Source organism: Peromyscus californicus, unplaced genomic scaffold, assembly GCF_007827085.1.
Source record: "Peromyscus californicus insignis strain IS unplaced genomic scaffold, ASM782708v3 Scaffold_13__1_contigs__length_99412109, whole genome shotgun sequence".
Taxonomy (NCBI): Eukaryota; Metazoa; Chordata; class Mammalia; order Rodentia; family Cricetidae; genus Peromyscus; species Peromyscus californicus.
The window spans coordinates 83,925,767-83,947,081 of record NW_026294424.1 but is presented as its reverse complement, the minus strand read 5'-3'; the positions used below and the strand labels follow the sequence as shown (position 1 = coordinate 83,947,081).

The 21,315-nt window shown below is 41.3% G+C and overlaps 1 protein-coding gene across 1 annotated transcript; it reads right to left on the bottom strand.

Moving 5' to 3' along the window:
• Window positions 1-275: 275 nt before the first annotated feature.
• Window positions 276-9,368, bottom strand: Areg (amphiregulin). The gene is made up of 6 exons (XM_052735990.1): window positions 9,190-9,368; window positions 7,928-8,155; window positions 5,316-5,520; window positions 4,446-4,601; window positions 2,219-2,327; window positions 276-512 (listed from the first exon to the last, which is right to left on the bottom strand). The coding sequence occupies exons 1-5, from the start codon at window positions 9,251-9,253 to the stop codon at window positions 2,234-2,236; spliced, it is 747 nt and encodes a 248-aa protein (XP_052591950.1). The 5' UTR covers window positions 9,254-9,368; the 3' UTR covers window positions 276-512; window positions 2,219-2,233.
• Window positions 9,369-21,315: the final 11,947 nt, after the last annotated feature.

The window sequence follows — 21,315 nt, the reverse complement described above, 5'->3', positions numbered from 1 at the left end:
ATTAAAGGCGTGTGTCACCATGCCTGGCTGTTTCTAGTGTGGCTTTGAACTCACAGAGATCCAGACATATTTCTGCCTCTGGAATGCTAGGATTAAAGGCATGTTTACCACCATTTTCTGTCTCTATATCTAGTGGCTGTTCTGTTCTCTGACCCCAGATAAGTTTATTACGGTGCACAATATTTTGGGGAACACAATATCACCACATCAAATGTTAGGAGAAAAGTGCCCTGAAGTATTGAGACTTCAAAACTAATATTCAAACTCTCAATCTGTTTGTTTAAAAAAGTTTAATGAGCTATAAAATAAATAACACTTAAATATTAAATAAATTATTTACAACATGAAAAAATACTTTTTATCTCCACACATCTCTTTATGTACAGAAATAAGACGGTCATGAAAAGTGACAACAGGAAGGCTGAAACCATCAGAAGGCTCCACCCACTTCATCCAAAGGAGGACCGATGTGTCATTTTTGCTTGTGATTTGGCAGTGACTCGACTGTTATCCTGTGAGAAAAGAAACGTGTAAGAGACGAGCTCTAGTCTGGCGTGGCTTTACAAAAATTCCTAAGAATCAGAACCTCTGTCAGTTTCATTTTCCTGGGATGTCCTAGGAGGAGTGTTAGATGTTCTCATGGAAAACTGCCACTTTGGCTTAACTTCAGCTTTCATTTCTTCTTAAATTACATGACTATGTGGGAAACTGCAAATACTCACACCAACTGTAGTCAAGAAAAATAGGTTTCCTAACCGAATATACACTGTTAGACGTAATTAAAAACCAAGATTGAGTGTCTCAGTATTTATGATATACAGTTAATTTAGGATAATTAGTACCAGGGGTATAATAATAGTAGCTACCAGTTAATGGGCAGCCACCACATGCCAGCACAGCATATTAATATCTTATTCTACCCTTATGTATTCCTTGAGTCTTAGCCTAAGCACGTAAGTGACATATTTCTTAAAGGTGCAGTGAATACTGAGTATAACATTGGCATGAACAGTTACCCATTTCATGAGTTATAATCATCTGGAATGTTTATTGAAAATAGAACTTAAGATTCAGTAGACTTAGGGTATGTATAGGAATATCATATTTAACAATCATCTCAAGTAACAACTCCACTGGAGGTAGAAAAAGGGGGTTAGGGACACATTTTCTTTCCTAAATGCCTGAGATATGAATTCTTTTTTTTTTTTTTTTTTTTTTGGTTTTTCGAGACAGGGTTTCTCTGTGTAGCTTTGCGCCTTTTCCTGGAACTCACTTGGTAGCCCAGGCTGGCCTCGAACTCACAGAGATCCGCCTGGCTCTGCCTCCCGAGTGCTGGGATTAAAGGCGTGCGCCACCACCGCCCGGCTTTTTTTTTTTTTTTTTTTTTTTTTTTGGTTTATGAATTCTTTTTTGACTGAATCAATTTGCATTGCATCCGTCTCCCTGCTTCCCTTTTTCTATGAAGTCTTCATTAACTCTTTACTATGTACTTTTTACCCAAAACGTACTTAGCTCTCCCTGTTTAGAAGTAAAACTATAGATATTTACCAAACCACTCTCAAATGTGTGCCCCTTGCTTTCTTTAAAGGAACATTCCAATTCTTGTCTCATATAGGATCTTCTTTCATGTGATAAGCGAACCTTGGCCCTCTGTCTACTGTGTGAGCCCACCCCGTCATTATCCTCTTGTCTCACCCAACAGTCATCGGAATGAGGCCATTTCTACATTTCTAAAATGACCCACTCACCTATTAGTATTGCCAATCTTTCTTCATAATTACTCTCCTGACTTCCTAAGTTCTTTCCAGCTCACAAGGCCATTTTGGGTACATGACCTTTCCTAGCTCTTAAGTGTGTCCCACTGGTTCTCCCATTTTTGGAATGTTTCCCCATTCCATCGGTTCCTGTCTTCAGACTTCTATTTTACATTCCCCAATGCTTTGATCCCTTACAGTTTTTCTCCATCTATTAAGCATTACATTCTCCAAGAAAGGACTGGAGTTCCTCCCATCTACATTCCTTTGAATAATGACTAACTACTTAGTCCTTTCATAAGACTGAAGTCAATCTTACTTAAAGAATAACATTTCCCTCAAATAGCTGTTCGTGTGCCTTCACAATTAAGAAGAGATTCCTCCTTTGCCTTGAGATCAAGTGCTGTCATTTTTTTTTTCAAAATTATAGCATCTAACTGACAGATGAATTTTAGTGGCCAAACCTGAATCGTCCTCAGCTAGGCTATGACGTGCACATTTCCAGTTTCTTGTCGAAGCTTCTTTCGCTCTTCTGCTTCTCCTTCACATTCCTTGAAGAAGCGTTTGCGAAGCCTTCGGAGAACACAGAACACTGCTGTTAGCAAGTCACCTGCCTGCGCAATGGGGATTTTCATGACAATGGGGACTTTCCTCTTAGAGACAAGCACCCTGTGTTGGTTTGTTGCACTGCACCCAAATCTAAACACCACTGCAGTATCTGGCCGATTTCAGGGGGGTGCTGCCACAACTCTATAAACACATGTCCAGAATACTGGAATGAAAGTGTACATTCACAATGAAAACTTTCATACAGTGGGGAGCAGATCCATGTCTTCTGATGTTATTCCTGAAGAATTAAGCATTGGGGGTGATGGTGTACAGTAGAAGGACTCTGTGCACATGAATGAATACACAGGAATGATTTTAAATTTCTAGTAAGCGATTTTAAATTACTCGAATTTTTTTGACTGTTTATAAAACAATTTGTGGTTTGTTTATTTCCAAATACAAATGTTTCCTACTAAGTTTATCTATTGCTGCATTCTATTTTTAAAACCCCAGGGTTTAAAATTGGGGGGATGTTGTTCACTTCTTTCGGTGATTCCTGAGCCATCCCACCACACACTGCCATTAAACCCCAAAGAACTTTATCACATTAAGGAAAAATATTCACTTCAGTTATGGGGAAAAAAACTCAATAAATGTGCTTTAAGATTAGTGTTGATTATGTTTCAAAAAATAATAAGAATTTGAGAGAAAAAAATCACTTCTTAACAGTGACGAAATGGAGCTGGGCTACTCAAGAGGCCACGACAGGAAGATCACAAATTCAGGGAGAGCTTGGGAAACATGGATCCTGTCTCAAAAAATAGAAACTGCTAGAGATGTAGCTCAGCCACTGAGTACTTGGCCAGCATGCGTGAGGTCCGAAGTTCTATCCCCAGCACTGCCACAAAGAAAACAGGGAGCCAACAAAAAAACGATAGTCACTCCATATTCTTCCAGAGGATTAGTGCGCACTGAAAGGTGAATAGCTACAAGTTCAGTTATTGGGGAACATCTTGAGCTCACATTTTGTTTTCTATTTTTCTATGACAAATAATAGTGGCTCACAGGGCCTCGTTCTCTTTTCTTCCCTAAATGCATTTGCATACAGGGCTTGGGGCACTAGAAGAAATTCCATGTGTGCAAAACGTATTTAAACTGCACATCAGACTCCATGTGCACAATAAAACAGCTTTTACCTGCCATTTTATCACTATCTGATTTGAATTTAGGACAACAAAATAAACAATGGCAGGAGATAACTCCTGTATCCTGAAGAACATCAGTGATGGACCATGTATACAATCCAGTTGTTAAAGTAATTTACCAAGACCTAAAATTAGAATAATGAATCCACTGCTTTTCCCAAGCCCTAGCAGCAGTGAGTCATTCTACAGCCATGCAGGCCCTCCTCCAGCTTCCCCTATCCAGTGACTTCTGTTTGAGAGACAATATCATGCTGGTGTACCCATCAGAATAGTCTAGTGCAGGCATTCTTTGGTCCTGAAGTGAGGTGTGTGATCTACTGTTGCCCAGGGAAGAAGCTGTGGGAGGACCATGGTAACAGAGTTTGTCCTTGCTGCCCACACCATGCCATTGGGAGGAAATGTTTCGCTTTGTTTCTTAGTACGTTCCCACACTATTGTACCCAATAAGGACAGAAATAGGTCTCAACTGTAAACCAATTAGCACCATGCCAAGAAATGACAAACTCAGAGCTTTACATTGTACTGTGAGAAGAGACATAGCTTTCCTTGGCTGTTGATCTAAAGCCCTTCAGGATTTTTTTTTAATGCTGAAGAAGTGTATTTGGGGCTATGAGCCTAATGTGACCCTAACTAGTTTCTGAGAAGCTTTATGCTTAAGTTTAAAATATCCACAGACAATACTAGCACTTTCTGAGATTCAAGAAATAACCATCATCAAAAATACAATATGTAATAAAAATATCAATTTTTAAGGTAAAAAATATTCTGGTTCTGAAAGATGGCTTTATATGCCATGTTGATGGTCGTCAAAGTAATGCAAAGTTTGATTATATTCTGCTAATGGGTCATATGCTATAAAATAACTCATGTGAGATATGACAGTAGGGCCTGGTAGAAATGCTGACAAGAGTTCATTTTGAAGTTGTGTAGTACTTACTGGACTGTGACAACAATGCCAATAGCTATGAGGCTTACGGCAGAGACAAAGACAGTTATGGCTGCTAATGCAATCTTGGACAGGTCACTGTCATCCCCACTGTGAGTCTTCATGGATTTTTCTCCACACCGTTCACCAAAGTAGTCTTGATGACATCTGTAACATCAGATTTCATAAATATAATTGTTGAAAAGGTTCTGCAAGTTTCCAGTCTACTACTTAATGATAGTCATTTAATTTAACTTAGAAAGGCCACGCCCTCATCAGTACTGCAAAATCATGAGACATGGAATGCATTCTAGCTGAGGATCTTTAAGAACAAGTGTGATTAGTTTGGGCATGAGTGTGATATTCCAAGAAGACACAGTGAGTCATTCCTTGTGCTCTTTTGGGACCAACTGATGACTTCAATGTCTTGTTTTGCAGTTAATACATTCCACTCTCATTTAATTTGGTGTTAGGGGCTTGTGAGGGGTTGGGGATGTTAGAACAACATGAAAAGTTGTGTGATTAATACCTTAAGGTTCTTTTTTTAAAAAAAATTTTGCAAAAAAAGGGCTTAAAATATATGTATATTATGTAATAAAATGATGGTTTATACCAGTAGTCAGAAAACTATAGCCCCTTTGCCCTACTTTTTACAGCCTGCAAGTTAAGTTTTTTTTTTTTCTCTTTTTAAGTGCTTACAGTTGAATTGAGTGCACAGACATACTATTGGCCCACAAAGCCTACACATTCCCCATCTTATCTTTTAGTGAAGTTTCTGGTTCTTGGTTTACACATGGGAAAAAGTCAACAGTTTTCTGTGGGGGTTTCGGGCATGGTGTAGGATAGGGATAGATGTAGAATTTCATGTGGCTCTCAACCTACTGGCATGTCACTGCCTTCAGGTTCTCGATGTATTTGCATTCACCGTGAATGCAAAAGTTCTGGAACTTGGTGTCACATGGGCTCTTTTTCTTCTTTTTGTGCCTTCTGCCTTTTCCACTTTTGCCTCCCTTTTTCTTTTTTTGGGGTTTGTCTGAAGTCCTGTCCCCTTCCGTCTTGTTTTTCTTGGGCTTAATTACCTGTTCAACTAGAGAAAAAGAAAGTTGTTGGACAAGTTGAGGTTAGTTGTCCTGTCAACATTCTCTTTTCATCCTAAAAATCACCTGAGATACAAGAGACTCAGAAATCCCAGCACTGAGAACAACTTTTGCCTCATTATTTAACGCAACGCACACATGATAGACCTGCAGAGAATGTCTTTGTCAGATAGTACTTAATCTCTGCCGCAAGCTACTTTCATTGTTTTACCTATGTATGTCCATAGTTAGAGGTGCTGTACCTCACATGATACAAAGGTTCAGTGAAGAAAGAAGGTATCTCCTGGGACAGGCACCTGGAAAGCTCAACACTGACACTCTAAGCCTTTTTGTTTGTTTTCATTATACCAAAAATGTCTCTTGAAAAAGGACAATGGCATTGACTAAAATGTGGTGTGAGACGAATCTGCTGATTTTACTTCCCCACACAGGTCTTAGGCTCGCTATCTTAAGCTGGAAGTTAGTGGGCACTGCTCGAGGGTGGAGAGAGCTGGAAAATGTGTATTATTGAAAACAATAACAACAACTACCTTCTGGGGGGCGGAGGGGAGGCTCTTTGTGGCATTCAGTCTATTAAAAATGGCACTGAAATAGCTGTGCCGGATGCTTCAGAATGCCACCTCAACTAATCAGATCTGGAGTCCTTAGGACTATGAAAGGTGTAGTTAATTACATGCTAAAGACAGGGAGGGGAAGGTTTGAGTTGTTTAACATACATTTTGTTGTGCTGATCCTGCAATAGGTGTGTATGACCAAGTATTTAGCAAAGAGAGACCACCCAGAAGAGAAAGCATGACTGGTCCCAAAGGCAGTGCAAGCACCCATCACCCAGAACACAACAGAATTGTGGGTGGAAGGCTGATGGGGGTGTCAAGGACAGACAGAGTCTCTGTCTTAAGGAAATGATATTAGGGATTTTTTTCACAGGTTACTTTATAGTCATTAACAGAAACTAAGTAAAGAGTAACGCTTATTAGGTGGCCATGGAGTGTTTATACAAAAACTTCCTTCTGATTATTAAAAAGTGCAAGTTAGAAAAAGCCCTCTAGGATAACTGCTTTAAGTGAATATCACTACATTTCATCAGGTAGATTAGAAGTCTAAGCCAAATAATCATCACTGTGCTGAAGTGTCACAACAGACAGGACACCCATGGGCATTTAAGCAAACAGCCTTTCAAATGAGTTCAACCAACAGTCTCAGCTTTATACACTGAGCTGCAAGTCCAAGCACTGGCCACTGCCCCACTAGTAATTGATTTGGCCTCTAGAAGTGTTGATAACTTAGCATGTCTTTGAGAGGCCAGCTCCTGGACACTGATGGTCTACTCTAATCTCCTTTCCCATGGCATATAGTAAACAACAACAACAACAACAAACAAACAAAACAATTAGCATTGAGGCACTCAAGTAGAACATTCACTGAGGTTTAACCCTCCTGTCACTTGCCCCAATCTCTGTCCCTGTGTTAGGACACTCACTCACTCTTCAGCTCTAGGAGACTCCAGAGGAGGAGGAGAGGGAGGAGAGGTAGAAGAAGAAGAGGAGGAGGAGGAAGAGGAAGAGGAGGACAAGGAGGACGAGGACATGGTGGAAGAGGAGGTGAAGGAGGAGAAACTGCTTGGAAAATCTTAAAAGACCTTAAAGAACTCTGGAATCACTTGTCCTGCCTCTAAGGTCGATGCTCCTAGATCTGACTCATCAATGGTCTCTTCTTCTCTCAAAATGCAAAGTAAAATGGGGGTAGTGAGCTTTTACCTCTCTCTAATTTAAAAGAAAAGGTATTTTTAAAAGATCTGTCTAATAAGAACAAAAAAACAAAAACAACAACAACAAAAAAACAGGGGTCACTAGTTTGGATAAAAACAAAATCTACATATACCTGTGCTTCTTTAATGTTTCTAGAGGTTGGTCATTATTTCCTCTGTTCCCTTATTTGTGTTAAAATGTTTGTTATTTGAAGACAGGTAGTATGGGGGAGGGGATACAAATGTTGAGCTACAAGGCCCACAGGAATAGTTAATGACTACCCATGCTCCCAGAATGGAGGTCACGTGGCATGTTTGGAAAGAATATAATCTCTGGAATCAAGCAGATTGAAGTTCTAATTCTGACTCAACTGCTTGCTCCCTGGGCCATGTAATCTTTCTGAGCTTTGGTTATTGTGTAAAACGAGAATATTTTCTACTTACAGAATTGCAAAGATTAAACATGCACATAATACTTTGCTTAATGCCTTGGACCTGTAGGATGCAACCTACAATAGCCCTTTAAAAGATATCCAATAGTCACACCTAGAAAGCCATTAGAAAACTGAAAAACCGTATTTCTTCTGAAGCCACATTGCTAAGAACAAACCACATCTCATAGACAACGTTTTCCCATCTCCTCCACTCACCTCTGACTGAATCATCTATAACATAGCCGGATATTTGTGGCTCATTATCGTACTCCTCTGAGTAGTCATAGTCCCCCGTGGAGAGTTCACTGCCAGAGGGCATTTCACTTATGGTAGAGACCTCACTTCCCGAAGAAACCGCAAGTCCACTAGCATTGTGGTCCCCAGAAAATGGTTCACTTTTCCCAGAGGTGGTGTCATTGAGGTCCAACCCAGCCACATAATGACCTGCAGGGAGAGAAGAAGCGATGAGTCTGGATATGCTTTTGTCTCACTCACTGAGCCCTGCTGCGAGACTGTCCTGCCTGTATCAAAGCAGCTATCACATGCACGTGTGCTATTGTTTGTTTGACTGAGTCACTCATGAAAACAACTTCACAGTTTGCCAAGAAGCAAACTCAGCCGCTCCAATTACAGTTTCTTTTATCTGGGTTTTCTTTTCCACAGATAGCCTACATTAATTTCCACAGTTTAAAAAGTCCTGCCAAGTCAACCCAGCAGAATCACGTCACAGGCAATGTCTAATAGCCTCTCACTGCAGGTCTAACTTGGCGTGCCTTTGTGCCAGATCTCTCCTGCCTCCTTTTAGCCAGTGCTGGATGTGGAGATACATTTTAACACTTGTTTGCTCCTGTTGAAACTGTATACACAATGTAAAAAGTGGTGCCAACAGTGGCTAAGAACGAGGATTTTCACTATCTTTATCTATTATTATTATCAGAAAAAGTTGGGCACCTGGTAACATCTGGGGAGCCCTGAGTTCCAGTCCTTGCTTTTTTTTTCCCTTTTCGTTTCTTTTATTTATTTGTTTTTCAAATCTCAAAATGATACCGGCAGTGGAGCTTTCAACCCCTCTCTAAGGGCACTTTAGGAAGGTAAAAATAAAATCACTAGACAGAGAGATGGAGATAGAAGACAATGAACCCTCCTCAAATCCTCCTAGATTAACTACTCTTGTGGAAATTACTTCACCTGTCTGGACTCGGTTTCCTCTGGTGTCAAAGGAAAGGCTGGGCTAAAAGGACCTCTTAGTTCGACATCAGCTGGATTTTAGTGTAGGTCGTCCCCAGCAGCCTGGTCCCTGGGACATGCTACAGACTCCTCTCGGCTTCTCTCACCCTCCCTCCTAGCTTCAGCAACTTCAGCGGAGCGAGCTGCGGGGATCCGCTCCCCGGGCAGGACACATTTCGGGGCGTCAAAAGACAGCAGCATTTAAGGGGCTACTACAGCCCAGGCGGCTGCGGGAGGCGGCGGGTGCTCACCTGAGCCTAAGATCAGTAGCAGCCACAGCACCGGGAGCGCCCGCGGCAGCAGCGGAGCTCTCATTGGTCCCGCGGGCCGGCGGCGTCCGGGTCTCTGTGGCAACACGACGGCGGCTCCGGGCGGCGGGAGCAGCTGCACCGCGGAGGAGCGGGCGAGCACCGGCGCGGGGAGGCCCAGCCCGCCGGGCTCTGGGCGGCGGGAGCGGCCAGCGCCTCGGGCTCGGCTCGCTCGGGATGTCGGGGCGGCGGCCGCGGGGCAGGAGGGAGCGGAGCGAGCGGATCGAGGGTGCGGTGAGCACCTGCTGCTTTATAGGCCCGCGGGAGCCACCGCCCGTGACGTCACGGGCCGGCCGTGGGTGGAGGCGGCGGGAGGTTACTACCCCCAAACGCCGCCGCAGACAGACAGCAGCCCGGCAGCCCGGAGGAAGTGGGAACGGAGCCCTGTCAACGCGGGGAGAAACTGTCCCACTCCTGTTCTAAACTGGTGTCGGGTCGTGCTTGGGAGCTGACAGCCCAAAGTCCCAGTGTCACAGGGCCTGAAAAAACCTCTGCGTGGACGGTGATGTTAGCGGGATGACAGACCAGGAGATTGAAGCAGCAAAGTCCCTCGTTAGGACATAGAGCCCTGAAGAGCAGCAGTGACTTAGTGACCTAAGCTTGAAGACTTTGAGAAGGGTAAAGTAAGTTGGTTAACTCTGAGAAGAGAAGGCACCCCCACAAGAGTTGAAGTAGGATGGGTCTGTGTGGCAGCCTAGGGCCCTTTCCCACCTGGGCTCTTAAAGACTCCAAATGGCCCGGGATGTCAATCAAACACCCTCTCCAAGGCCTAGGGCCCTTTCCCACCTGGCTTCTGAAAGACTCCAAAATGACCCAGTTATCCATCAGACACCCTCCCCGGGGCCTTTCACAGCAACACTTGCTGGCCTTTTACCAGTATTAAACTAGGCACTTAAGATTTTAGCTGGACATGGCCAGACACTGGCATTGAGGACGCCGAAACAGAAAGGTGTAGGGAGAAGTCAGGCTGGGCTATGGGATGAAGCCCAAACCCAAGCAAAATTACTTACCTCCACAGTCTCACTAATACCTGGCTGGGGTGCCTTTTTCTGGGTTTTCAGGTAAATAAAAGGCAGATATAAAAATCAGAGAGAATAAATTGACACAGTAGATTTATTCAGTTTCATTTGTCCCTGAAATCTGCCCCTTACCACTCTGGTAGAGATTTAGCACTAAACTTGAGAAGGGGGTTGCTGGACAGAAGGAAGTTTCACAGGAGGGGGAAGGGGGCATGCACGGTGATTTGGGTGAGTGGGGCCTCTGTTCAAATTCAAGGAAACCAGTGAGGCCCCATGTCTAGCTTAAGAGGGGGTTCTAATGATGACAGGCCTGTGACTCCAACACCCAGGCTAGAGAATCATGACTTCCAGGCCCCTGTAGGCTACAGAGCAAGCTTGAGGCCTATTTGGGCTAGCAGAAAAGACTGACTCAAAAGAGAAACAAAATGGAAAACTGGAAAACGCCCACGGGGAAGCCAGGAAGGTATTTAACTAGGTTAAAAAAGAAGGGAGGGGTAGTCGCTTCATTGATGAACTTCCATGTTCTAGCAGCTCCGAACTGGATTTTTCTTCACTTAGTGAAAACAAGGTGTATTCTCTAAGCAGTTTCCCTGACCTGGAGGTACACATGGCTCTCCCCGATTGTGCCCCCAAACAGCCTTTTCAGGAATGTCCTTTGCCATGCGTTTTTCCTATTCTGAGAAACGTTTTAAACTCTCTCTTTTTTTAAACGGCATTATCACAGGGAGTGGGTTAACTGTAACATAGACTTTATGGGATGAAATACACAGAAGTCCTGATCTGTGTCTTCACTTACACTCAGTGTTTGCTGAAGATGTGTTTTGTGTAAACCCCAGTTTACTTTTGGGGGGGACCGCCAAGAGGGAGATTGGGTGAGTGGCTCCTCGTTTGTTAGGTGCCCAGGGGTATGGGCCACATACACAATCAAGCAATTCTATGGAAGCAGATAAGAGGGGCTGATTCATAGTGCCCTGGGAAACAAGGCCGCAGTTTAATTTGGTCTGTGGGGGGATGAGAAGGGCCCTGGGAGGCCTTCTGAGCAGGGAGTTTGGATGGAAAGATGGGATTTAGGGCTGGCAAGCATAGGGATAAAGGTGAAGGTGCTCCTGCCCGTGCTGAGGTGGAATAGGAGCCTGTTCTTTCCTCCTTTTTGGTGGATGAGGCGACTGCAACTCAGGACGAGTTAGTCTTGCCCACAGAGCTCAGGCAGTCCGCGTATTGAGCGACACACATTCCTAGTCTCCTGGATTTCATTTGTTGCTATTCCACTTGTTTTCTTAAATGTCTTTTAAGTTTCAATTAGCCAGTAAATATTGCTTTTATTTACAGTACACAGCAATAACTTAATTACGTTCACAAGGCAGATAGAACAGGCGGTTTAACACATTTTTACTTCCGGTTTTCTTCATCATTCTTTTGCTTAAATTTATTATTATCTTGTTTTTTTGTGAGTGGGTATTTTGTCTGAATGTATGTCGTGCTTAGTGCCTGGTGCCTACAGAGGCTGAAAGAGAGCATTGAATCCCCTGGAACTGGTGATACAGACAGCTGTGAGCTGCCATGTGGGTGCTGGGAATTAAATATGGGTCCTCTGCACGCGCAGTCAGTGCTCTAACCACTGAACAATCTCTGCGGCCCCTTACTTATTCTTAAGATCTATACAAGTTCTGGATACCTGTCATCGGAACCAATTTGCTTTCTTTTTGAAGTAAAAGTTGGCTGTTCACATGAGAATCCCTTGGTCATTTTCTGATTGGAAAGTTGTGGCGGGATCATTTATATTTAACCTAGTCATGGGGCAGAAAAGTTCTTGAAATAAATCTAGGTTTTTCATACAGAAATTCTACTGCATGTTAAGTTAGATAGTATCTCAAGACCCAGATTCCTCCTTTGAAAACAGGAATAAAACACCTAGTTTTTGTTAAGTAGATACATGGCAGAAGATACACCGAGTAGCATAAAGCCTGGGGTGCTGTGAGCATTTGGTACAGTGTATCCTTCATGTTATGACTGTTATTTCAGCACACTGAAGACCAGAGCTACTCACAGGGCATGCAAAGTCACCGGCTTCAGAATTTTCAATCTGTGAACTTTGCACTATTTCCCCTGAAGACATTTGGGGCGTTTTATGATGCATCGGAGAGTATCCTGTGGTGTCATACCAGCATCACAAAGCAGGGCCCATCGATGTGTCATAGATTCTGGAACATGGGCATGAGTAGGAAACCTATGTAAATGTGGGACTCTACATTCTGCAAGGTAGGCTGAGGAAATCAGGACTGATGTCAATAAATTCAAGTGAAATAGCACTCTGTTATGCCCTGATACACTGAAGTTTCTCTAAAGTTATTCGAGGTTAAGGACAGTCCTGGGGGCAGATGCTCCTAATCAACCATTCCCATTAAGTATCAACTATCTGTATCCCATTGCAAACGGATATAAAGAAAAATGCACTTTGATTCTGCTAAAAGATGCCCTATAAAAACCAAAAATATCACATGCTTGTCAGTTAAGTTGACGTTGTGTTTGTATAGATAGGACTGAGTATTATTCGTATGAGTCAACACATGAGTTGACCACAGTTCTCCAATGTAAATAACATTTCATACATTATAATACACTCCTTAGCTCCATTTAGATTTTCTATAATTTTCCACTTTTTACCTTGAAATTTATCCAGGCCAATTTCTATTTCCTTAAAAAGAAATAAAAAAGTAAAGAACTTAAACTGACCTTTGTAGTTGAGCATCTTAATATGTAAGTACGGGATGCTTGAAGCAGATAATTTGATAAAATAGAGACAACAATAACAACAAAAAATGTAATATACAAATACCTCTCAGGTCCAACTTCTGGTGGTTACACAAAAGCCAGCATTCCTCAGGAATCTGTGAGGTCAGACCCCTCTGCCAAAGAAGGCACTTCCCTTATCATTGGCAGAAGGGAAAATGGCTATCTGTGGTGGCTGTTAGAATACCAAAGTGCATGCTGGCCTCTGGGCTCCCTCAGTACCACAAGTACCTGTTATACTTTCCAAAGTCCATGCTGGCATCCTGGTTTCTCTCTGTCTTCTCAGCCTGCCCCTTCAGCTCAGAGACTTCCCGCCCCCAGCTTCTTACACTTCTTATAATGCTGCTATTTCAGCTCTGCTCTCTTTTGTCTTTCTCTTGCCCTCTCTTTGTCTTTATCTCTAGCTCTTCCCCCACCTCTCCTCTCATGGCCTGGTTCAATTTACTGGCCATGTTCAGTCCACTGCTTTCTCTCTGCTCTGGACTCTTCCAGATGCCTCTGGCTGTACCATCCCCTTATATCTACAATAAAAACCTTCCCCTCAACCATATGTTGGAGAAGTCATGCCGTCAGTATATACCATGCCCACATTTACATAAAAAATGAATTTTATATGTAGTTTCTTTACTCAAACGTATTTTGAGAATGTAGCAGTAGTCTGGGCATAGAGGCTAGAACATCAAATAATTCATACTGTCCTTGCCTTTAAGGAAACATTGTTAACAGGAAATAGTTAAGCTACAAAGAAACAATATGTAAAAATAAATTTAAGTAATGAGAAATTCTCCATGTGACTTAGAAAAATTAGAATGGGGAATTATCCTACTGAACTGCAAGTGTGGATGCTCAGAGAAGTAGAAACAGCATGGGTTTGGGCAAGAAGCATGAAGGACACTGAACAGTGTAGGTCTTGAATTGGACTTCAGACAGTGGAGGGTTTTAGGACACTAGACTTAGACATTTATTTCCATAAGCATTTCTGTTTACTCTTTCAAAGCGTCACTAGACAAAAACTTTCTTTAGATCTTAATAGAAGAGTGAGCTGTTATACTCACTGAGAACTCTTTAAAATGTGCACTCCATCCTCTTCTTTTGATTTAGTAGATTTGGATACTGTCCACATCTGTGCAGTTTACTTTTTAATAGACTTTGCACAAACATTGAGGCTGCAGCCAAGTGCTATCAGTCACCTACCATGTATGGGTTCAACCCTCAGCACCAGATCAGGGCAGAATAGAAGGAAAGAAAGAAAGAAACAACGGATGTGTACATACGATAAAGCATCCGCCCGCTAATGGGATGCACACTTGGGGGTAGGGGGCTTGAATTAAGGGTTCTACACACAGAGAGATGACTAGCTGCAGAGGCTGCACGTACACATATATGGAAGTTCTCTTTGAAAGGAGAGAAGAAGGATGAAGAAATTACAATAGGAAGTCAAAACTGACTGTGGCAGGAAGTGATTTAAATGGGAAAAAAGTACATATTTACCTCAGAAACATGCTACAAAATGATTTAATGCTATTCCTTTTCATGCCCCTAAACTATTTTTGAACATATGGGGGAAAATCCATTGTATATATGGTTCTTGAAGAATGAATATGTCAAGCTGAATGTGGTGGCACAACCCTTTAATCTCGGCACTCAGCAGACAGAGGCAGGAGGATTTCTGTGAGTTCTAGGCTAGTCTGCCAGTCTGGTCTACATAGTTGGCCAGGGCTATATAATGAGAAACTACTATTTACCCATTACAATCATTAAACAATTATATCCTTTTTACTTTTATTTCCAAAAATCACTTCTTATGTACTTGTCTTTTCTGTAGTACATTTCCATGTTTGTTGTTTTCTTATATTTTCTCTTTATATTTTATATTTCCATTTACCGTACAGTCTACTATTGTGTTGTACCCAATCTTTCAAAGTTGCTGAAAGCCTCCCATTGGCTTTTTATCTTAAAAGTTGACAAGAGAAACAGGCCGAGTAGAGGTCTGTGGTAGTATCTTTAATGGCCTGCATTTCCTGCATTTCTGCAGAACGGGTGTAGATGATCTCTTTAATGTGTGTGCATTTCACACACCTAAGCTTTCTTGTGTCCAGATTTTACTGTATTTTCCCATGATCCCAATGGGCTTTTATTTCAGTGTCCAATGAGAATGGTAATTTTGTAAGACTGTGCTGTGGAATAATGCTTTTGTACACTGGTTTAATAAAACACTGATTGGCCAGTAGCCAGGCAGGAAGTATGGGCGGGATAAACAGACAAGGAGAATTCTGGGAAGAGGAAGGCTGAGTCAGGAGATGGCAGCCCACTGTCCAGGGAACAGCATGTAATGGCGCAAGGTAAAGCCACGGAACACATGGTAACATATAGATCAACAGAAATGGGCTGAGTGTAAGTGTAAGGGCTAGTCAGTAGTTAGCCTGAGCTAATGGCTAAGCAGTGTTAATTAATATAAGCCTCTGTGTGTTTACTTGGGTCTGAGTAACTGCAGACCAGGTGGGACACAGGAAAACTTCAGCTGCAAGACTGTAAGTAAAGAAGTTACTAATTTGGTTTAGAAGTCATTCCAGTCTGTCAGGAACACCTTAAACCTTAAACCATTGGAGAAAAGGCCTCTGTGTGTCCTCCATCCCCAAACTTCCTGAATATGTCCTGAGAAATCACAAAAGAAGACATCTGTTAGCCAACAAAATTAAGGCAGTTGTATGTAGAACTCAAAGAAAAAGAAGAATCCAGAGGCAGGTTATGAAGTCTGCAAGCACCCATGTACTACTACTCAGTATTCTTCCTAAGAAAAATAGTTTCATCATCTTAGACGTGAAATTATGCAGTCAGCAATGACTTTGGCAGTTGTAGCAACTGTAAGTTCAATCCTAGATTTCTTTCCTACCTCTAATCATATGTTTTGTTCACTTAAACAATTTTTGATTATGTGTGTGTGTGTGTGTGTGTGTGTGTGTGTGTGTGTGTGTGTGTGAAGTTCATGTGCACAGCATGCATGTGGAGGTCACCTCTCTTTCTGCCCTGTGGGTCCTTGGACCACATGGGTCCTGGGGATGAAACTCAGATGATCAGGTGTGGCACTAAGTGACTCACCAAGCATCTCACCAGCCCAATCTTGGTCACTTCTGAAGATGTCAAATCATCCTACAAGATACTTTTTAATATCAAGTTCCTGGAAATTTTAGGATACTCAAGCACCACCCTTGGAAAATTTCAGAAAAGTTGAGTTCTCATGGTTCATTCACTGAGTTAGTTTGGATACTGTAATAGAAGTTCTACATAAGAGATAGACAACACTTTTAAATAATTTCAATGAATTATAAATTTGATCAAATACTTCAAATAAGTCAAATAGTTAAAGTAATGTTCATACTTACTGAAATACAAGAAAACAGAAGATTCAAAGATACATTTTTGCCTAAAGCTGTGTGTGAAATTTGATGTAGTTTACTTAGAAATTCATCATAAACACCAAAGAGCTAAGGATGGAGGAACTTGTAAGCACATTCTATTAAACTCTATGTTTCTAAATTTGCCCAATTTGGGAACATCTTTGAAGATATGCTTATGCAGTACTAAGTTGAAAAGTGGAATTTATTTTTATTTTCCTGACAATGCTGTAACCTGGAGAATATTATTAGTTTTGATGATATTTTCCAGGAGGAAACTACAACTGTACCATTGTTTCAGTGTATATAGATTTTGGGGTAGTCATACTCTCATGATGAAAGAGAAAATGACATTGTATAAATAAGAAGATATACATTTAAAATTACATATATGGTATTTTAAAGAGTAAAACAAGGAAAGAAAGGAGAGTGGTATGGGAAGTATATTAACTGACATTAAAAAATTTATTATATTTATCATAGTTAGTCCTTAAAACTTTAACAAAGCATGTGTATGTAATATGAAACAATGTTTATAAATATTTATATGCATAGTATGTGTATGTATGATCTACGCACATAGGAAAGTTCAGAAAGGATGCATACAAATGTTAATAATGCTTATCTTTCAGTTAAGAAATCACTTCTCTATAAGTCCTAATATTGTCACAAAGATCATGTTTTACTTGTATTTGTGTGTGTGTGGTTAAAAGTTCCAAACTAATGAGGAGATCTACCAAGCGATCTGATCTAACGTGATTTCAGTTGATACATCACTCTCTGTGTTAAGAATGCCAGCTTTAAGAGAAAATGGCCTCTGCTGTCACCTACTCTTCTTAGACCAGGACAGCGGCCCATGCGTCTATGGGGTTAATCTCAGTGTAGTGTGTGGTCAAGCCTATAGGATCCAGATTCTGTCTTCCCTTTACATCCAGGGTAAATTACTTGAATACTTTGCGGCTGTAGCTTTCTAACCCCCAGAAGATGATGCTAAGAGTCCAGATCAAAGGGCTCTTGTGGGGCTCAAATGGGATGTTGTGTGTAAAACACTTGAACTATCCCATGTTTCATTGTTACTCCAAATACCCAAAGCATTTTGTTATCATTAATATTAAGTCTGAAGAAAGCACTATGGGATGTAAGGAAAACTTGCCCAGTGGGCATATGTAGAATAAGACAAGTAAAAATATAGGGTTTTTTTGTTGTTTGTTTTAGAGCTTGAGAACATCTGCTTTTGTGAAAAATAAACCTATAAGAATTCTGAGCTGTCTAGAATGCTGAAGGGAGCGGGAATGAGTCCGGTCATTAGCATCCCATCTCAGACAACTTGTACTGTTGACATTCCCCCAGCATCTCTGCTTCAGGTACCACATTCCATGAAGAGGTATCCTTTTCCATGTTTCCTGTTCAGCTGTGCAAGACGCTCCTCCTATGATGCCATCATGCCATTATTTCTATGAAATCAGGTCATTTCTGCTATGAATATAATCTTCTATAGTGGATTTGTTTTTGTCATAAACTAACACAATTTACACTTATGTAAAAGGAAAAGTGAGCTTTTTGTTTGTTTTTTTTTTAATACCTGTACTAATTAGGTAGCAATTCTGTGCTCAGCCTTTTTATGTATCTGGTTTTATCTCTTCTTTAGTAATCAAGTCCTAGCATTTTCCCACTGACAAGGTGCTCAGCTAACATTATGTTTTCCAGAATTCCTTGAAGTTGATGGTGGGCACTGTGACTAAATACTGTGAGTTAAATGTATGGAGCTGGCAGAATTGGTGGGTATAATTTCCTGGAAGGTCTGTTGAAGGATACTATTATTGAAGGTGTAAGAGACTTCTGCTGTCCTCCCTCTCCTGCCATTCCCAGTTGCTTGGTGTGCGGACACTTGGATGAGTCTCCCAGAGTCATGTTAGGTTTTGTGTTCACCCTGAATCAAGGCATGGGTTCGGCTGGTGGAACACAAGAAAAGAGCTGGAATCCCTGAATTGAAACAGGTACTCAAGCTGTATGTATGTATGTGTGTGTGTATGTGTGTGTGTGTGTGTGTGTGTGTGTGTGTGTGTGTGTGTGTGTAGTTTACCTTTAGACTTCCCTTACATAAGAGAAAAACTTTTATCTTATGAATGCCATTGCTCTTTTAGGATTTATAATTAGTACCACTAAGGTCAATGTCAGATAATCTAGTAGCCAGTGGTCTATATTGGATCCTATGATACTCCCCACCTACACCAATGTCCTGCAGGCAGAGAATATTGGGAACCCAACTGAAGGAGGCATCAAGAAAGAAACGTACTCCATGGAGAGCCACGAGTGTCTTGTGAGAGCATGTAAGAAAAAACATAAAGCATTTGAGCTTGTGCTCTGTGGCCTAGTAAGAGTTCAAGAAATGTGACTTTGGTTATGGTTGGATGCCAAGAGGAGGTTGGCGTAATTCTCCTATGAAGTCTTACATAGATTGAGAGAGGCTAAAGCCATACTAATAAAGAACCATTGGCCACCTATTAGTCAGCTGAATGGGATGTTTGGTGATGGTCGTAGTTTGGGCAATGATCCTGTTTGTACAGTCATGACTATGATGATCTTGCTTTTGTTTAATCCTTCATGGCCGTACATGGTCTTGTATGGTGTTAATGGTCAGAGAAATTGTTCATGGTGGCAGAACATAAAGATTTAGTCAGTAGTGCCGGATCACTCTGAGGGCCACGAGCTGCCTTTTCTTCCTCCGCTCTCCTGGTGCTCAGAGCATGGTGTGTTCTAAATGTTCACTGAATGAACTGAAAAGCAAGTACTTTGTAAACAAACTAAGAACACTGAATTACTGTAGTTGGAGAGTTTCTCTTTGGGTCCCGCCAAGCCCCACTTATAAAACAAACACACAGATGCTTAAATTATTTAAACTGTTTGGCCTAATGGCTCAGGCTTCTTGCTATCTAGTTCTTATATCTTAAATTAACCCATTTCTATTAATCTATAAGTTGCCACATAGCTTGGGACTTACTGGTACTTTACATCTCGCTTTTCATAGCGGCAGCTGGTAGCATCTCCCTGCCTCAGCCTTCCACCTCCCAGAATTCTTCGCCTCCTTGTTGTCCTGCCTACACTATCCTTCCTGCCTGGCTACTGGCCAATCAGTGTTTTATTTTTCAATCAATCATAGCAACATATATTTACAGCATACAGGACATCCCACAGCAAATTACTATCTTTATTTCATACATACTATCCTAATTAAGTTATATTCATTATATCATCTTTATTTCATAGTTGCCACTTGAGTGAGTTCATGTCCTTTTCAAAGCCAAGCTTATGTGAAAAGATCATACAGTGACAAGTTTTAGTATAATTATCAAAGCTATGGGAAAAGATACCTGAAGAGCTACTAAGAAAGAGAATTATCTGCATCCAGTAGGGATAACTTGCAAAAATAGAACCAGAATCAGCTTGTAATCTATTTGTTCACCACCCTTATTTCCAAGGTCCATTTTAAATGTACTGCATGTGCTTAGTAGATAATATAATCTATCGTGCAGGTCCATTATTTACTATACTATAAAATAATTCATAATTTACTGTCGATTCTGAAACCAGTGGCTTAGGTTTACATTCACTTTACAGTAAGAGGTTTCTCTGACTGGAAAGAATCTCTTTAAGCAGGAGATGTTATCACACAATTTAGATAATATTTATGAGAGTTCATGTTCTAAGCATTTAATCAGTTTGCCTCCCGTGATCATCATAAAGGCCCATAAGGCCATTTTCAATAGTGGCTCACACAGGAAATCAAGTGATAAAGTAACTTTCTGGAGGTCACATATTTCCTGCAGAGAAATAGATTCTAAGCCCAGATCTCTTGCCCCCAAACCTGATGCCTTTGATCTCTATGAAACAATACAGCTAGCATAACATGAGGCACACAATAGGTGCTCACACGTGTTTTTAAAGTGGAAAGTAAAGTTTGAAGAACTGTTGTTAGTATAGACAGATTGACAGGACTCCATGACTAATAGAGAAGATCCAAGACCAAAGCTGCCCCTGGGTCTCTAACACATATGAAAATCTGAAGGGAGCTGTGGAAGGCTGAAGCCAGCTGTGCCCACATCCCTAAGCAGAGTCATCTCCTAAAGAAGACAACAGTTATCACATCATTATTGAACAGTGTACCCAGCTCACCCAGACTAATCAACCCCCTTACTACTTTCTGTTTCAGTTTGTCCTTACTGGTTGACCTAGGCTTGTGAAAGCTAGAAAAATGTACACTGGCCTATCAAAAGTCATCATTCTGACTAAAAGCTTCTAAGTTAGATTATTCCCTCCCTTTCTGTGCAAGTCTGATTAGGCTGCCTCTGAAAGTTAGCTTTATCATCCCCAAAGGGCCATGAAGTGTCCCTCACCTCCATTCACTGGGCATTTATTCAGCACCTGTTATACCCAGGCACTGAGGAAGACATGGGAATAAGTAATGAATAAGACAATACTTTATTTTTGGGAATTCTGAATATGAATACTCTACATCACCTCCCTACTCTGCTTCTTCCAGCTCCTCTCATACCCACCTCCCCCAACTCCTCAACTTCATGGCCTCTTAGTCATTAATTACTATACATATATTTATATTTATATTTATATTTATATTTATAAATACAACCTGCTGAGTTCATTTAGTGTTACTCATATGCATATGTGTTTAGGGCTGACCGCTTAGAACTGGATAACATATCAAGGAGCTTGTCCCTGGAAATCACTGATTCTCCCTGGTCATGAATTGCTTGTAGCTCTTCATTTAGGAGTGGGAGGCCTTGTGAGATTGCTCCCATCCACACTGACATGTCAGTGAGTGGTACCATTTTTTAAATTTTTGGTTA